The sequence below is a fragment of the Heloderma suspectum genome, chromosome 4, assembly GCF_057233095.1.
Source record: "Heloderma suspectum isolate Gila_16-S chromosome 4, 16-S_ref, whole genome shotgun sequence".
Classification (NCBI taxonomy): Eukaryota; Metazoa; Chordata; class Lepidosauria; order Squamata; family Helodermatidae; genus Heloderma; species Heloderma suspectum.
The window spans coordinates 162,715,877-162,732,790 of record NC_139461.1 but is presented as its reverse complement, the minus strand read 5'-3'; the positions used below and the strand labels follow the sequence as shown (position 1 = coordinate 162,732,790).

The 16,914-nt window shown below is 46.8% G+C and overlaps 2 protein-coding genes across 3 annotated transcripts in view; one reads left to right on the top strand and one right to left on the bottom strand.

Annotated features, from left to right (window-relative positions):
* Window positions 1–2,069, bottom strand: part of LOC146347641 (uncharacterized) — a gene marked incomplete at its 5' end in the record, with an annotated part of 39,218 nt that extends 37,149 nt beyond the window's left edge. The window contains one exon of the mRNA XM_084851600.1: window positions 1,758–2,069. Within this exon, the coding sequence (XP_084707726.1) occupies window positions 1,758–2,069 (312 nt within the window). The remainder of the gene's footprint in view (window positions 1–1,757) is intronic.
* Window positions 2,070–2,229: 160 nt separating this feature from the next.
* LOC146347640 (mitotic-spindle organizing protein 2A-like) lies at window positions 2,230–16,914 on the top strand. 2 transcript variants are annotated; one of them, XM_084851004.1, is made up of 4 exons: window positions 2,230–2,453; window positions 3,709–3,827; window positions 10,459–10,596; window positions 16,563–16,914. In XM_084851004.1, exons 1-4 carry the CDS (start codon window positions 2,302–2,304, stop codon window positions 16,703–16,705), a joined length of 552 nt encoding a protein of 183 aa, XP_084707130.1. In that variant the 5' UTR covers window positions 2,230–2,301; the 3' UTR covers window positions 16,706–16,914. The 2 variants fall into 2 exon arrangements, with proteins under 2 accessions (XP_084707130.1, XP_084707128.1); XM_084851002.1 differs by having other exon boundaries at window positions 10,459–10,647; window positions 16,563–16,907.

The window sequence follows — 16,914 nt, the reverse complement described above, 5'->3', positions numbered from 1 at the left end:
GGGGACTGGAAACAAAGCCCTATGAAGAGAGACTGAAAGAACTGGGCATGTTTAGCCTGGAGAAGAGAAGACTGAGGGGAGATATGATAGCACTCTTCAAGTACTTGAAAGGTTGTCACAGAGAGGAAGGCCAGGATCTCTTCTCGATCATCCCAGAGTGCAGGACACGGAATCATGGGCTCAAGTTACAGGAAGCCAGATTCCGGCTGAACATCAGGAAAAACTTCCTGACTGTAAGAGCAATACGACAATGGAACCAATTACCTGGGGAGGTGGTGGGCTCTCCCACACTGGAGGCCTTCAAGACGAGGCTGGACAGCCATCTGTCAGGGATGCTGTGACTTGGATTCCTGCATTGAGCAGGGGGTTGGACTTGATGGCCTTGAAGGCCCCTTCCAACCCTACTATTCTATGATTCTATAAACAAGTCTTAAACTATATTAGATTCATCATAACTCCCTAGCTGTGGCTGCACCTATCCTTCTGATATGCTGTAGGTTTCTTGCCTAGAGACACCTCTGTAACATATGCCATTTTCATACAAATTGCCAAAAAAAACCCATGGAGTAGGACATGAATAAGTGAATCGCTTATTCCCACCAAAATTTGAACACTCCCTTTCCACAAAGAAATGCTACATCTATCCTGAAATTTCTGACAAGACAATAAAACAAAAGTTATTGTCTTTTGTTGATTTGCAATTATTGTCAATGGGAGGCAAGAAATACAAGAAATAATTGCAGGGTCAAGTTATTATGAGAGAGAGTGCACAGCAAATAACTGCATATGAATAACTTTTTGTTTTGAGAAAGTTTGTCCTGGATACAAACTTTCAAGACACATCCCTACTGGTTCAGCATCTACTTGGTCAATGGTGGAAGAGACCATCCATTCACCTCAGTTGTTCCAAGACAAACAAACAATCCCAGCTGTCTAAAATACATCCTTCCTGATCCTGTTTAAACCAGAAAGAGCACTGTAAAATTAATCCTTAGAGGAACTCCTCTCTCTGCATCTGTAAATTCATAGCATACATAATGGACAGACGCTATTTTTATTATTTCCAGATTTACAGCCTGATCAGTTCAGCTGAGGAAGTATGCTAATACAAAAGTTTTTGCTTTCAAATTCTGACCAAATAGCATTGAACTCCATCAAGATCATTTTTGCATATTAAAAAAAATGCTTGCAGATATTGTTCATATCTGGCCACCCTGCAGTTTCATCAGGATGAATGGCGCTGCTCTGAGACCATCTTCCGTGCTTGCTTTGGAGTTACAAGATCCACTTTACTGGTTTCCTTTATGTTTCTTCCCAGGCACCGCGCATCTCACCGTGCCCGCCCTCCCTCCCTTCAGTCCAAAGATTTAAACCTGTTCCGGTCTCATCTCCTGTTTACAGTTCACCGCTTTGTTCTGCCAGTGCCAAACTGATCCCCCTCCTCTGCCTTTTCCCTCCACGCGGTCCTTCGCGTGTGCCTGACTTCTTAGTACGTGTGCCTGAGGGCAGAGCTTGACTCTCTTTTTTATTATTGATGCGAGCCAGTTTGGGAGACAACATCTGTCTGACGAGCAGGATGAAAAATAGGCCACACATTTTAAAAAGAATTCAAACGAAGTAAGAAACAGGCTGCGACCCTACGCGGCCACATCTGAGTAAGCACGCCCAAGATTCCTCCGCCCGGAATTCCCCTCCGCGCCGTGTCGGGGGAGCAGCTTTGCCCCGTCGGGCTGCGCGCAAGCCTCGGCGATCCCCACCTCATATGCCAACGGCGACCCGGATTCTCCGCGTGCCGCTCCTTCTGCAGCCGAAAGCGCCGCGCCGCCGCGCCGGAGCGAGCCCCCCGCCAGCTCCGGCGCGGGCGCCCAAGCCAAGGCGGACGGAAATACCAGCGGCGGACACCGCGGCGGCGCCCCCTCGCGCCCGGCGACGGCGGAGCGCTGCGCTCCGTGGCCGTGGAAGGCCGAGTGGCCGTGGAGGGCGGGGCGGGCGGGGCGGGGGGTGGAGGGCGCGGGGCACTGCGCATCCCGCTGGCTCACCCGGTCGCACTTGCTCCGGAGCGGACAAAAAAAATGGCCTGGAAAAAAGCGAGTCCCGGAACAGACAATAGGTAGGCAGTCTACACTTTAAGTCTATGGGCCCTTCAAAGAACTACAATTCCCAAATCTCCGCACGGGAAGGAAGGAAGTCAGAAACAGCAGGTCCCAAGACACCCCGCGGCTGTGAAACAGAACGAAGGGAAGGAAGATGAGCACCGTACCGACGCCGTTGATCTAACGGCTGCGAGCGGCGCGGGGGGCGATGTCGGGCCCAGGGTTGGATGCGGCGGGGCTAGGAAAGGGGGCCGCGGCCAGGGGGTCTCGCGCTCGGCGGAAACTCCTTACGGCGGAAGAGGCGGAACTGTTTGAGCTCGCGCAGGCTGCGGGCAGCGGCCTCGACCCGGAAGTGTTCAAGTGAGTGGCTGTTGGGGGAAGGGGTCGTTGAGAGGCGGGTCCTGTTGCCGTCGTGATGCTCCGCCTGTGCCCGGGTCGCGATCCGAGGTTTCCTGCGTGATCTGGGCGCCCCGTGGCGGGGCGGGCCGCAGCCTGAGGCGCCTGCTGCGTGGGGCTTCGCGCCGGGATCCACAGCCGCCCTGGCGAGAGCGAGCGGGCCGCGCGCGACCGCGGCGGCCGCCTTTTCGGCGCTCTCGACCGCCCGAAGCGGCGCGCTCGAGGCTCCCGGCGCCCCTCGCTTAGCAGGTCGGCGGCCTGCGGCCCGGCCGCGGCTCTCCAAGCGGGCGTTGAGAGCGGCGCCTTTGGCGCGGAAGCGAAGCACAGCGCCGAAGCCGGCTCCTGAGGTGCTTCCCCCACGGGGCAGCTGGTGGGATTCAGGCCGCCCGGATCTGGCGCCTGGCGTTACCTACCCCTCCCTCCCTCGAGAGAAGTCGATAATAAGCCAGTGCGGTGTCAAGATTGGCGTGTTGGGCTGGAGCTGGGGTGACCCCCGTTCTAGTCCCCACTCGGCCAGGAAGCTCACTGGGTGACTTTAGGCCAGTCACAGACTCTCAGCCCAACCTACCTCACAGGGTTGCTGTGAGGATACAGCGAGGAGGAGGGCCATGTAAACCACCCTGGGTTCTTTGCAAGAGGACAAAAAATTAGATAAAAATGTAATCATAAGTACAATAAATAATAACATTGGGGTGCATTGGAGGGTTGTTGTGTAAGCCACTCATTCTGTGCACCTCATGTCACCTGTCGCCCCTCCTCCAACCTGCAGTGTTGACCATGGACAACATTACAGATTATCATAAGCCCCTATGGACCGACACACACGCCATGCGAGGATCACAGGGCTGTGGCAAGCTACTCTCCCTCTCAGCCCCCACCTGCAATACCTAGATGCTCATTTGCATTTGCAGCATAATTTTTCAAAAATGTTTAAAGACTTAAAGCATTCACATTTTCACATGAAATAAAGCATCACTTTAAAAGCATGAACAGGAGTCTTCTACTTTTCTAGCTTTTTGTAGTGTGGGGTGTGTGTGTGACCACATGGCTTCTTATTCACATCTAAAATAAAGTTTGGAGTTCCTTCATTGTTTCTTACAGGCTGCTGTAACTTTTGCCTAACAGGCAAAAACAATGCCCTGAAAGTAACCAGGAAGTCCCATTTCTTGACAGTGGAACTGTCAGTATTGCACTCCTTAAAGTCTGTGTTCCCTCCTAGGATCCTGTTGGACCTTCTGCGTATGAATGTGGCACCTTTGGCAGTCTTCCAGATGCTACGCTCCATGTGTGCTGGGCAAAGACTTGCTGGTGCTGAGGTTGCTCCAGAGCCAGCACGAGGTCAGTGGTGCCCCATCCAACAGAGAAAGATTAGCTTATTAAAGCCTGTTGCTGGTCAGGGCTTAATTTGAGCCGGGGGGACCAGTAGCAATGATAATAGTACCCCGGTGCATCTACAGAGTGTCTCGCTTATGTTTTGATGGTTTTCCACAGTTCTTGTATCTTGGGTGAAGGGGATGTGCAGCACATAGGGTAGAGCTACTGTACCATTTTCTCTCCAGGCAGTCATCCATCCAAATCTGTAGTTTTAAAAGAATACATCTCACACTCTGTTTATTGCATTCTGACTTCCTGTTTCCAAGCTGTAAATGACACCTTGTCTAATAGGTATTGTATCACTAGGAACATGGGGAGGTGCCTTATACTGAATTAAACCATTGATCCATCTAGCCCAGTATCATCTGCACCAGGAGTAGGCAACCATTTTGGAGCTGTGGGTACATTCAGCCATCTGAGTAACTGTCCTGGCCAGGGGTCTGAGCCCCAACGCACTCCTTTGAACTCATGGTTTTCAGCACCAATGGAAGGCTTTTTTTTTTTCTTCCCCTTCCTGTCAGCAAACTCATTCTCCCTATCTCTTTATCACTACCTTCTCTGACCTCTCTTTCTCTCTCACCCCACCTCATCACCCATATACTGACTCTCACTCACTCACATCTATCCATTCTCCCTTCATTCACACACATAATCATCCCATGTATCCATTGTGCATGCATATATACATGCATGAGCACATGGTCCTCCCTTCTTACTACAAGGACATGAGATACTATGCTCTTTTTCAGGATCCCTCCCCAACCCCAAACGCTTTCTCCTCATTTTCTCACACACATGCAGCCCCCATCTGTTCTGACATACAAGCCCACAACCCTCCCCAACCCCCTGAGTTGCTCCCAGCTGGCTCCCCCAGCCCCAGCTGGCTTCTGATGGCTTCTCTGACCTCCAGCCAGCTTACCAACTTCCTACTTGGAGCTCTGCTCTCCCCTGCTGCCCTCTTTAGTCCCCGCCACAGCAGCCCAGACAGAAGTGACAGGAGGCCCTTTTTGTTTTTGCTTTTCTTGGCAGCTATGAGTTATCGGCCTGCAGCCACTCGCCATCTTCATTTGTCTTGGAGCCCCATGTGTGCTCAGAAGCAGTCGTGAGAAATGAAGATCACAGCGGCTGGAGGCCCTCACTTTGCTTTAAAGTGATCCCAGCTGCCAGTAAGAAAATGTATTAACTTTATTTATTTAAAAAAGTAGGAGGGGGTGGGCACCAAAAAAGGTGTCCGAGGGCACACTGGTGCCCATGGGCCCCACGTTGCCTGCCCCAGATGACTGGCAGTGGCTCTCCAGGATTTCAGGCAGGAGCCTTTCCTACCTGGAGATGCCCCGGATCGGACCAGGGATCTTCTGCAGGCAAACCAGGCACTTTACCACCGAGCTGTCTCTAAGTTAGAAAGCTTTCAATAAAACGCAGTGGTAGGGATAATGCAGTTGTACAGCTTTGTGCTGCTTTCAGTTTAGGCCTAACTAGGCTTCTTGGGAAATGAGTTCTTCTGATAATATATTCTAGATTGCACTTTATGAGTGTGCCTCAGGGCAGCATGTGAAAAATCTGGAAATAAATTATTGGAGCAGGCAGAAATGTGTTTCCCTTATTCACTGTTTTTCTGCAGTTTTCTCTGTGTCTCCATTCAGGACCATACCCTAACCAAGTATTGTGGTTGTCTCAGTTCAAAATTATTGCTTCTAATCAACATGGGTGTGAGTAGAAAGGAACATATTTGATGGGCAACTTATGTAATAGCACCACTTGTTCTTAGCCAAGGCTTCTTCACAGCAATTAAGACAGTGTTTCTGCTTGGCGTTGCATATAACCTAAGAATGCATGTAACCTAAGAATGACATCATTTCTGGCTTATAGTCTCATTCAGGAGAAAGGCAGTAAGAAGGCTTGATAAAGTGGGGGTCAGAGGGCTAGGGAGATTGGGCTTAGGTTAGCAGAGGACAGTGCAGAAAGCAAGTGTCGGTGGGAGAAACTGTGGAGTCTATGGGGGAGATGTTCAGCTATGAGGAATGCATGGCAGAAGATACGAAGGCAGGAGCAGCAGAAGGGGATGGGCAAAACTCTAGCACAACAGATTGTACTTTGTGGCCACCATCGCACATCATGCTAAACCAAAATTTGCTGAGAAAACTGGCTTGTGAATGAGCAAGTGTGCAGGTGCATGCTGCTCAATTGCTCCCACTTGGCTTCTCCTGCTGGCAGAACTGGCTAAACAAACCAGGGAACCTCTGTCCATAGTTTGTTTACCATTATATCCAGGCTGGGATCTCTGGCTTTTCAAACAAGCCTGAATCATAAACCAGGACAAAGCCCTGGCTTATGATTCCGGCGTGTTAGGAGAGCAACAAACCAAAGATCTCAGATTGGATATAGCAGTTAACAAACCATGAATGGAGGTTCCCTGGTCAGTTTACTTGCTCCTGCTGCCAGGAGGAGCCATGCAGGAGCAATAAGTGTGTACCAGCACACTGCCTCATACACAGTAAATCAGAACTCTCAGCAGTTCTGAACCAGGCTTGTGTTTCCTTCTTAGTGCCTCTCCTCGGTTGGAACTTGTGAGCATTTATGCATTGGCCTTGCCTGTTGTTTCTTTTGGTACTTACTCATATAAGCTGCAACACAAAATCACTTGGCTGGATAGCATCCATCTGAGCAAATAGTGAGATCCCGTATGTATGTATGTATTGCTGAATTTATTCTAGTTTGGGCTTGCTTGCTTTTTTCTCTGATATCTGGTATTTATTCTATTAAGCTCGCTGTGCTAAAATTTGCCTGGATTCTGCTGCTTTATCATACTGTTCACTTACTCCCATAATCCCACAGTCCTCATTTTTCCCAGGTCAGAAACGAACATTGCAGGGTCTAAAAGGGCCTGAGATGCCGTTCTTGTAGAGTCGTCATTTGTTTTCTGATTATGGAGAAGAGGGCTGCTGTTTTGGAGAGGAGCGGCTGCTGCTGCAATCTAACGTTGGTTCCTCCTTGAAGTGGGGAACCTCTGAATTAAGGGCAGAACTACATGTTGCACACACATGCACATAACAAAGAAACCATTTCTCTTGCGGGGAGGAGGAAGCTTGGAATAGAGGAGCGACTGTGAGAGGGGTGCTTAGTCTCCCATATCCCCCTGCCAAAAACACTCTCTGCGCACTACAGCTGTGTTTACCCTAAAAATGTTTATGGAGCCCCACAAGGTGCGGGGAGAGCACAGCTGCAAAACAAAAATGTCCGGCAGGGATTCTTAGCTGCTTCTCCATTCTAAACTGTTCCCTACAGGCAGCACCAGCAACTGGTATTCTGTGGCATGCTGCCCTATCTGGCTATGCCCTTTAGCTGTCATCATGGAGCTGGAATCCTGTTGGAAGTGACCAAGAGTCACGGATGGACTCGTCCTCCAGGAATTTGTCTAATTATCTTTGAGAGGCTTTGAAGCAAGTGGCCATCACCACATTTTATGGCAAGGCCATTAACTAATTACATATTGTGTGAAGAAGTACTTCACTTTTATCTGTCTAGAGTCTATTGCCAAACAATTTAATTGGATGTCCTTGAGTTCTAGTATTATATGTGAGAGAAAGAGAGAGAATATTTATTTATTACATTTCTATACCATCCAATAGCCAAATATTCTCCCTTTTTTCACTTTCTCCACAGCACTCATAATTTTTATAAATTTCCATCATGTTTTCCTCCCCATCCAATCATCTTCATTTCCTAAACTAAAAATACCTTGGTCTTTCTTCCATAGGGATTATGTTCCAACTTGGTCATCTTGGTTCTCCTCTGCTACATCTTTTGTAGCTCTACAATATCCTTTTTGGAATGGGTAACCAGGGCAATTAATGGTATTTCCATTGTGGCTGCACAATAGATTATGTAATACATTATGATACTGGCAGTTTTGTTTTCAGTCCCTTTCCTAATCCTAGCATGGAATTTGCCTTTTCAGCTGCTACACACTGGGTCAGCAACTCCATTGAGATATGCACCACAACTCCAATACTTCCTGCTGTGGCTGAGGGGTGGGGAAGAATCCTTGTTCGGATCCCCCTGCTACTGAGGTCCCAACTCTGTCTGTGGCCTGAGGCAGAAGGGGGAAATATTCGGTATCCTGTGGCTCCTCAGACACTCTCTTAAGTTGCCACAATACTCTGTTTTTGCTGCACCAGAGTAACACAGCTGCCCCCTGGAAATAATTTATGAAGACATAACATACCATCCATCTTAATACTGATCCTTAGGGACTCCATTGCTTGTGAATACTTCATTGTGAATACTGTCAAGGTTATTCCTACCCTCTCTTTCCTTTTCTTTAGCCAGGTACTGAGAACTTTTCCATTTTGATAGGAGACTTCCAAGCTTTTTGGAACTCCCAAGAATATCATGTCTTCCACTTTCTACTCTCTCAATCTTTGAGGGTGATACTTTGAAAAAATTCTGAAAGCCTGGCAAGGTAGGACTTCCCTTTGCAGAAGCCATGCTAATTCTTCCGCAGTAAGCCATGTGTTTCTTTAATAATGCTTTCCACCAATTTACATGGTCAAAAATTAGGCTAAATGACCTGTAATTTTCTGCCCCCATCCCCCAGATCTCTTTTTAAAAATTGTTATTTAAACTATTTTTACTTGGCTCTTTAGCCAAAAAGCCTTCATGGGTGACCTGTAAATAGCAGCAGTAAGACACTCCCTGCCCTCAGGTTTACAGTCTAAAGTCTAAACGATGTAACACACAAAGCAAAAGGTATGGGGAAAGAGATGGAAATATTACAACATTGGTTACTTTCCAATCCTCTTTAATTGGCAAGTTATGTATTTTTGTCATGAGATCACTAGTTTCACATTGGGTTTTTTGGATGTATGCAATCTTGGCCCATATAGGTCCGCCCTTTGTCACTGATGTTAAATAGGAATGTATGACCCATTATTTTATATGACCATATGATTTTGTCAAATTTTTTCTGACAGAAGGTGCTGCTGAATTGCTAGCCTTGCCTTAGGTGACGTATGGCCTTTGCATTATTAAGAGGTGGTTCCTGATTAGCACTGACAGATACTGAAGTTGAATAATTCAGTAAGGGAGCAATCCTGTGGCCCCTAGACATTGTCTGAGGGGCCATAGGATAGTAGGGATTCCCCCCTCCAAGACTGGCACAGTGCTCCATCCTCAGAGCTGGGAATTAGAGCTCTGACTCCCCTCCCCCTCACAACCAGCACAGAAAGAACCATGCCACCTACCTACAAGGTTGGAAAACTGACCTTGGAGAAGGGGGAAAGGGGGCTTTACAGGGGGAGGGGAGGAGACTGGAGAGGCCAGGATAAGAGTTATCCTGAGCCTCTTCCAGTCTCCTTCCCTCCCTTGTCTGGAGCACCATTGCTAGCCGGGCAAAAAAGTCGATCTGGTGAAAAACCCAGTGATTTCCTCTGCCACTCCTCCTGCCCTGCTGGCTTCAGCCCGGCAGGGCATTCAATACACAGAAACCTCTGAGTTCAGAGGCTTCCATCTTGCAAGGGTGCAACCCATAGGATTGTGCCCTAAACTGTTCTTGGGTATAGCATAGGCTGTGAATGATTCTGTGCAGAGGTAGAATTGGTATGAAGCATCAGGTGTACATCAGCTGGTCTTGATGTTATATGGGGAATAGCATAAAAAGGTTCAAGCAAGTCCTTAGCTGGGGGAGAAAGCTATCCTTACCTTCATATTATATTATAATGATTTTAAGGCCTTGTGTGTTAGTCTTTACTCATAGCACTTAGTCAAAGAAAAGGCAGTGTAGTTATTCACTCTTCCAGAGAGGCTCAGAATTTTACAGCACTCCAGTGTGTTGTTTTGTGCAACATTTTGGATAAGCTTTCTTCTGTTTAATAACTAAATGCTCTGGGGCTATAGTGAGTAGGAACTGGAGGAAATCTGGCAAAGGCATTTCCCCCAGCAGGGGGCAATGGCTGTAGTATCATGCACCCACACTACTGCATGAGGTAATCCAAAGGGCTGTTCCTGCCACCATGCCTACCCTACCCTGGGTAGTGTGTCAGTGTGGACCAAGCTACAACTAAGGTTGCCGCAACAATGGAGCCAGATTTTTCCTTTGCTCTGCACTGTGAGCAGAGTTTTCTCTTCTCTCCCACCCATGTGCCTCTTTTCAGGTAGGATAGGACAAATACTATTCAATGTATTGATTATGCTACTGTTGTTTAAGATCTATTAAAGGTATTTCATAGAAACCCATATATAACATGTATATATTTACAAAAATTAAAGTCATATGTATTACATGTGGAATTGCAAGAAAAGCTCAGGAAATCAGAATAGACTTGGTAAACTCCTTTATATAGCTTCCATTTTCTCCTTAACCCTTCAGCCTAATTAGAACTCAATATCCTAATTCAAGTACCTGAGTCTAGAGTTTTCCCATTGAGTATGAATTGTATAGGGGGAGAGAAAGTAACCGTGATGGTACCTTATGTAATAGCATTCAAATTATCTGACTATAAGCATTTGTTGAGATATTTGAGCATTCACAAGTTTTTTTCTGTGTAAATCACCATGTGGTCTTTCTAATTTGTTTCTATGTCTCTCTTTGAATTAGAGCCCCCAATTGTCTCTGCCAAGACCAGTAAAATCCCTGCACCACTCTCATTTTCCTCTGTCCTTCGACCGCCACGAATAAGAGTCCCTAAGGCTGTGGTCCACAGTCCTGCTGCAGCTTGCTCGCCTCTCTCTCAAGGTCCCCCTGGCTCTTTCCAGTTTTCTTGCTGCCTGTTCTCTCCTTTTGCAGGTTGTGTTTGTTAGTTACCTACTGGGTTTTAGTGCAGTCTTCTGTGATAACAAAGAATCCCCTTTAAACAGTGGTTCACTTGCCTCCAAGATCCTAAACATGTTTATTTGGCAGTGAGTACTATCAATTTCAGCAGAATTTGCTTCCAAGTAAATGTGCTTAGTATTTTAATTTTAAACTTGTAAAAGCTGAACATTATGCAGACACTCCTCACTCCAGTTCTAACAACATGCAGTGTGTGTGTTTAAGAAAGGAAGCATTTAATGCTACTGACTTGGGGTAGTACAGCTGAATTGAGGGACTGGGACCCGGTATATTTTCTTTAGTGCATATCTAAATATATTACCTTGGCAGGACTGCAAGCTGTGGGACTAAAAGTTCCCTGTGATTTTTGAAGGAATTGTATGTTAAGAGTGTAGCAACAAAAAGGCAAAATGCTCTGGCACCTTTGATACTAGGACTGTCATGCCAAAAAGAAAATGGCATGCAGGGATTTAGCACTCCTGTTGCTAGCTTGGAATGTACCCCCCATGCTGATCTCATTGCTTTGTTTGGGATCAAGCACAGTACCTAGCATTGCAAGCCCCTCCATCTGGAAGTGTCCTAATGCATTTGAAGGTTCTGATGAAAAAGCCCACTTCACCCGGTACATTAGTCCGTAAAGTGCTGTTGTACATTCTGTGCTTTCTGGAAACTTCTGGCTGAGTTATTTTTCTGAAATGTTTGTACTGAGTTTGGGTAACTTTATACTACAATAATTTCCTTTTCAACCATCAAAATGTTGATCCTAGATTATCTGTTTGTATCAAGATACTATGTGTTGAGAACCTTAGAATTCTAACATTTGGGCCAAAAAATTCAATCCATTGAGATACCTGAACTGAATGTTCTTGACATGTTTGGAGAAGTCCTACAGGAGAGATTATGTGGGAGTGTGTCAGTTTAAAGTTGACTGCATCATATTTTTTCAAACATAAATTACCAAGATACTAGCTTGTCCCCTTCAGGTTGCCATTGTATATACACAAAAGATAATCCTTCCTCTGCTTCTGTCTCTTCTTGTTTGCTTGTTGTGCCCTCAGCAGTTTAACTGCTGCTTGCAGTAGCTGCCATTTGTTCCTGCAATACTCTCTGTGCTCAAGGAAACATGGCAGTTGGACCTGAATACCAGAAGGAAACACAGCAGCCTCTCCAAGCGGCAGCTACATGAGACAGGGAATGCCCTCTGTGGAGGCTGATCAGATGTGGACTAGCCCACCCCACAGTTTAAGTGAAGAATATGATTTAAATAGCGCTATAATGATTAGGTTTGAGGAAAACACTGTATTTGCCTCTTCAGCTTCCTACAGCTCCCAGTTCATCCAGTTTGGTCAGGTAGCTGGCAGTTTCATGCATGTGCAGGAGAGAACAATGATGGGAAGCCTGGGACTCAGGAAAGAACTGAGTGGTTTCTGTGGTGGAAGGTCATGTAGAGAGGCTAAAGTCTGAAAGGACTGAACAGGAGAGAGACCTGGAGAAGATGTGGAAGGACTTCCTTATAAACAGTGAAGCCTGAGAAAGATAGGTTCCTACTGTGACATTCAGATTGGCATTCCCAGGTAATGCACAATGCTAGGAAGGATTTTAGCAAATTTACCAAATGGCACAATAGAATAGAAATTCCAAACCCAAGATGAAGTGCTTCCATCACACCTGAAGTGTGACAGAACAGAAATGATCAAGTAAGGTCAAGCTTCCAGTTGTGAAGGGGGTGGTGTCAAAGATGTCCTACCTCTGCCCTATCCTTACCTCCAAACCTGGAAGCCAGAATTGATGTGGGAAGACTTGGTATTAGCTCCTACCTTCTTCTCTTCTCTTACTGATGATAACGACCCCACTGCAGACAACACTGACAGGAGGTGCCTTGGCAGCATAAGACACTGTGGGCGCATTCACACAACACAGCAACCCATCATGGGTGACGAGCTATGCACTCAAGATTGTTTTGCAAACAACCCACAGTGCATGATTGTCATGGGTTGTTTCCCCCTTCCTTCCCCCTCGGTCCTCCAGCCAGCTCCACCCAGCACCTCAGAGGACTTGGTAGCAGAACCCGTCTTGCCTGCCACCAGATCTCCCATCCCTGCTCTGATCACCATCCTGATCATGGTCAGAGCTCTTCCCCCCACTCCCTCCAATTTTTGCACAAAAAAATGGGGCTGGGAAAATTTTGGGGCACCCTGAAAAGCAGTTGCTGGGGACTTGGGCAAGTGGGGATTCTTGGCAGGGTACCTCCAAGGTTCAGGGCAACCCTTTGAACTCTGGGGATCCCCTTGCTAAAGGGGTCACCTACACCCCATTCCCCCACCTGTCAGCTGTGAAAGGCTGTCAGATCTGTACATTCTAGTCTTGCCTGCTACCTTATATGTTCGACAGCTCAAACATCCAAGGGGCCAGGCAAGGCAGCCTTGTATACAGGGCGTTACAAAAAGATGGACCCGATTTGAAATTGCTATATCTCTGCAACCACAAACTGCCCATGAATGAAACTCTTACCTCTTGAAAGGGTGGGGCATAGAGTTTCAAATGATTGCCGCTAGATGCCTCTTTCAGCGCACAAACAGCCCTAGCCTCAGTCATTCGCAAGATGGCGACTCTGCAACACAAGGCGTCTTGCATTCTGCAGTTCAGCAAGACTGAATCCGCAGTTGCGGTGCAGTGTGCGTTTCAACGGCCTTTTGACATTGATCCGCCAATGCCAAAGAGCATTCGTTGTTGGTACCCACAATTTGAGGAAACAGGCTGTTTATGTAAGGGGAAGAGCACAGGGCGACCACGCACTTCAGAGGAAAACGTGAGAAGAATTCAAGAGAATTTTTAGCGTAGCCCACGCAAGTCCACTTGTTGTGCCAGCCGAGAACACGGAGGGCACATAGAGCATTTATAAAATGGTTAGTAAAACTTGATAACTCACTAAACCGTTTGTAACTTTTGGTGTAATTGTAACATGTTGCCATCGTGAAATATACTGCTTTGAAATTGGGTCCATCATTTTGAAACACCCTGTATTTCTCACCGCTGGAGTTGCACAACGCCGAAAATGTGAATAAAAATACTTTTTTTAAAATGGGGCATTTGTGCACATTCCATGGGGCTGGGGAAATGCGAGAAAAACATTCCCAGCCCCGTTTTTGTAGCAAAAGGAGAAAATCATATATATTTTAAAGGGCTTCAACCGCAATCGGATTCGCAATTGGAGTGGGGATGGGTGGATTAGCGGGATGAAGGGGGACAATGACAGCCCCTCCAAAGGGCCGCTTGATCAGTTGGAGGGGCTGCTACTTGCAAGGGGAACGGCACGCTGCACTTGGCTCAGTCAGGATTGCTCGGGGTTTCTGCTGCTCCTGCCAAGCAGCTTGCTGACCTTTATCACCGTGGGTGACACACTAATCCATCATGGGTAAAACAGCCCCAACAACAGCCCATGGATTACCAGGGTGGGTTCTTTCCAAAAAACAACCCACCCTGCAGAAGGCATCTGGATGACAAGCTAACCCACTGTGGGGTGTTCCAGACAACAACCCACGGTGGGTTGGCATGTCATGCGAACCCAGTCTATGTCTAGACAGTCAGCATTTTCAGGGTTGCGCTCAGTAGTGCTAGGCTGGTTTTTAATCAATTAATGGAATAATTAAAATATATTTGCATACTCTCAACCTCTGTGGGTCTCATTTGAGAATATAATGTTGGTTAAGTTGCTTTGAGTACCTCTTCATTAAATATGATAGAGAAAAGAGATTAGAATTTCACAGTCACTGCTACAAAAAAAGACCATCTTTAATATATTCTTTAATTCTAATTCTTAATATGGGAATCTGGAATATAGAATATGCCCTATTGCAGGCAGTATTGCAACTGAAACTCCCCCCACGATCTGAGTTTGATCCCAGCGGAAGCCGGGTCTCGGGTAGCCGGCTCAGGTCGACTCAGCCTTCCATCCTTCCGAGGTCGGTAAAATGAGGACCCAGCTTGCTGGGGGAAAGGTAGTCACAACTGGGGAAGGCAATGGCAAACCACCCCGCTATAGTCTGCCATGAAAACACCAGCGCAAGCGGCGTCCCTCTAGGGGTCAGTAATGACCCGGTGCTTGCACAGGAGGAACCTTTCCTTTCCTTTCCTATGTTTTCACCCTAAAATGAAAAATATTTGCTAGCTTTGATGCAAACTATATGAAATGTTTTTCCTATGAAATTGGACCCAGTGAGGAGAAGCTGGCACATCTATTCAAAAGGGTGTATCTGCCCGACAGAGCTGTTGGAAGATGAGTTTTAATCTGTGATTAAAGCTTTAGTAGGTTGATCTACCAGTTTAAATGGACTAAAGCATGGAGACTTAATTAAGTGCGGAGCTATGTATTTCACAGGAAGCTGCCTTATACTGAGTCAGACCCTTAGTCCATCTAGCCCAGTATTGCCAGCACTGACTGGCAGCAGCTCTCCAGGGTTTCAGGCAGGAATTTTTCCAGCCCTACCTGGAGATGCCAGGGATCGAACCTGGGACCTTTGGCATGCAAAGCAGGTGCTCTATCTCACTGAGCCATGGCCCTTTATATGGACAGCAGAACTACTTTTGAAAGTGAAGCCCTGTCCACCACTAGAGAAATTCATGTTCTGTTATAAATTTGTGTAGCATGTTGTTGCAAATGGCAGCACTACTGTTAGTGCTGCTCTGGCACAGCCAAAAATGTAAACTTTTTCTGATTTCTGCCTCAGTACAGAGACCCACAATCGCTAAATCCTCTTATTCCAAGAATGGAACACAGATGTTGTGAGTAGGGAGGACCTCAGTTGGAGAAAAGAGTGAGGAAAAAGCAGGAAGAAGTTCTGGCTGGGTTTTGTCTCTTGTCAGATGCAGGAAGTCATAGAATAGTAGGGTTGGAAGGGGCCTATAAGACCATCGAGTCCAACCAAGATCAAGAAGGAAAATGTCTGGGTTCAACCCTGCCTGGATCTGGAACTTGGGGTCTTCTTGAAGGCTAAGCAGGGGGAACATGAACCCGCATTAGAGGCCCCCCCCCCCCGCTCAGTGTCCCGGAGGAGTTTTTGCAGCCCAACATGACAGCCACAGAACTGGAGGACATCACGCCAGTCACCTGTGTTCCTGGCCAGCTCTCAGACTGCCCCTCATAACTCACAGACTGCAGGAATAGAAGAAACACTGTGCCAGCCAGGAGCTTCAGGTCCACTGACAAAGTGCCCAGATAGTCACATGACAGTCTACTCAGGAGGAGGGGGAAACACATGCAAGTACTTGCCCAGAGCAGAGCCTGGCTGAGAATCAGGCAAGGGGTGGTGCCTCCAGCTCTTCTATCAGTTTGGACTCAGCCATTGCTGAAGCAACAGATGTCTTTGGGCTCCAAGCTTCAGTGCAAAGCCTTCCTGAATCAGGGAGACAGACCAAAGGACAGAAGAGGGGAGAAAGATAGAGGCAACCTGGTTTTCTAAAAGGAGAAACGTATTAAAGGTGGGGCCGAAGAGGCTGAAAACCACTAGAGTAGATCTTATCAATTTACGGATGTTCTTAACTCTCTAGATGTGGGGGTTTCCAACGTATTGGTCATCTGAAGCAATGGTTTGGTTATGCTTCCAGGATATTTATGATTTTGACAAATGGAGCTTAGGAGAAGAGCCCTGAGTAAGTGTTGATTGATTAAGCAAGCCCTTAGTGTAAGGTCAGCTTTTGCTGACGTTTAACTGAGCAGCTTAGTGTACTGTTATTGTTTAAATACTGGTCAAACTGCAGCTTATCATACTGGAAGCTTATTAAATTTGCATCTCTTAGATAAAATGTTGACCCATTTTTAACATTTGAATAATTCTAGCACTTAATATCTTGCGCATAATAAAGCTCTGAACTTCGCATCTGTTTTCCTCCAGGGAGAACCAGACCCATTCCTGCAGCAACTGCAAACCAAGCTCTTTCGGATCATAGCAACCGGGAAGGATCTGTCCAACGAGTACCTCGGCAGCCAAGTGCCAGTAGGCTGCAGAAGGCTGGATGTCCTGGGAAAAGTACATAGATGCTTGGAAAGAGAATGGCAGAAAGATTTGTGGTTCCAGTCCTGCAGTGAAATTGCAACATAGCAAATATAGCTAGTTAAGACTGATTCGGATGTTTCAAAACATCACACATAGGTCATATGAGGAAAGCAAGTGCCAGGAATGGGATGAAGATTGATTGCTACATAATACACTAATTAATAAAGATTGTAATGAACCCATCCTGCTT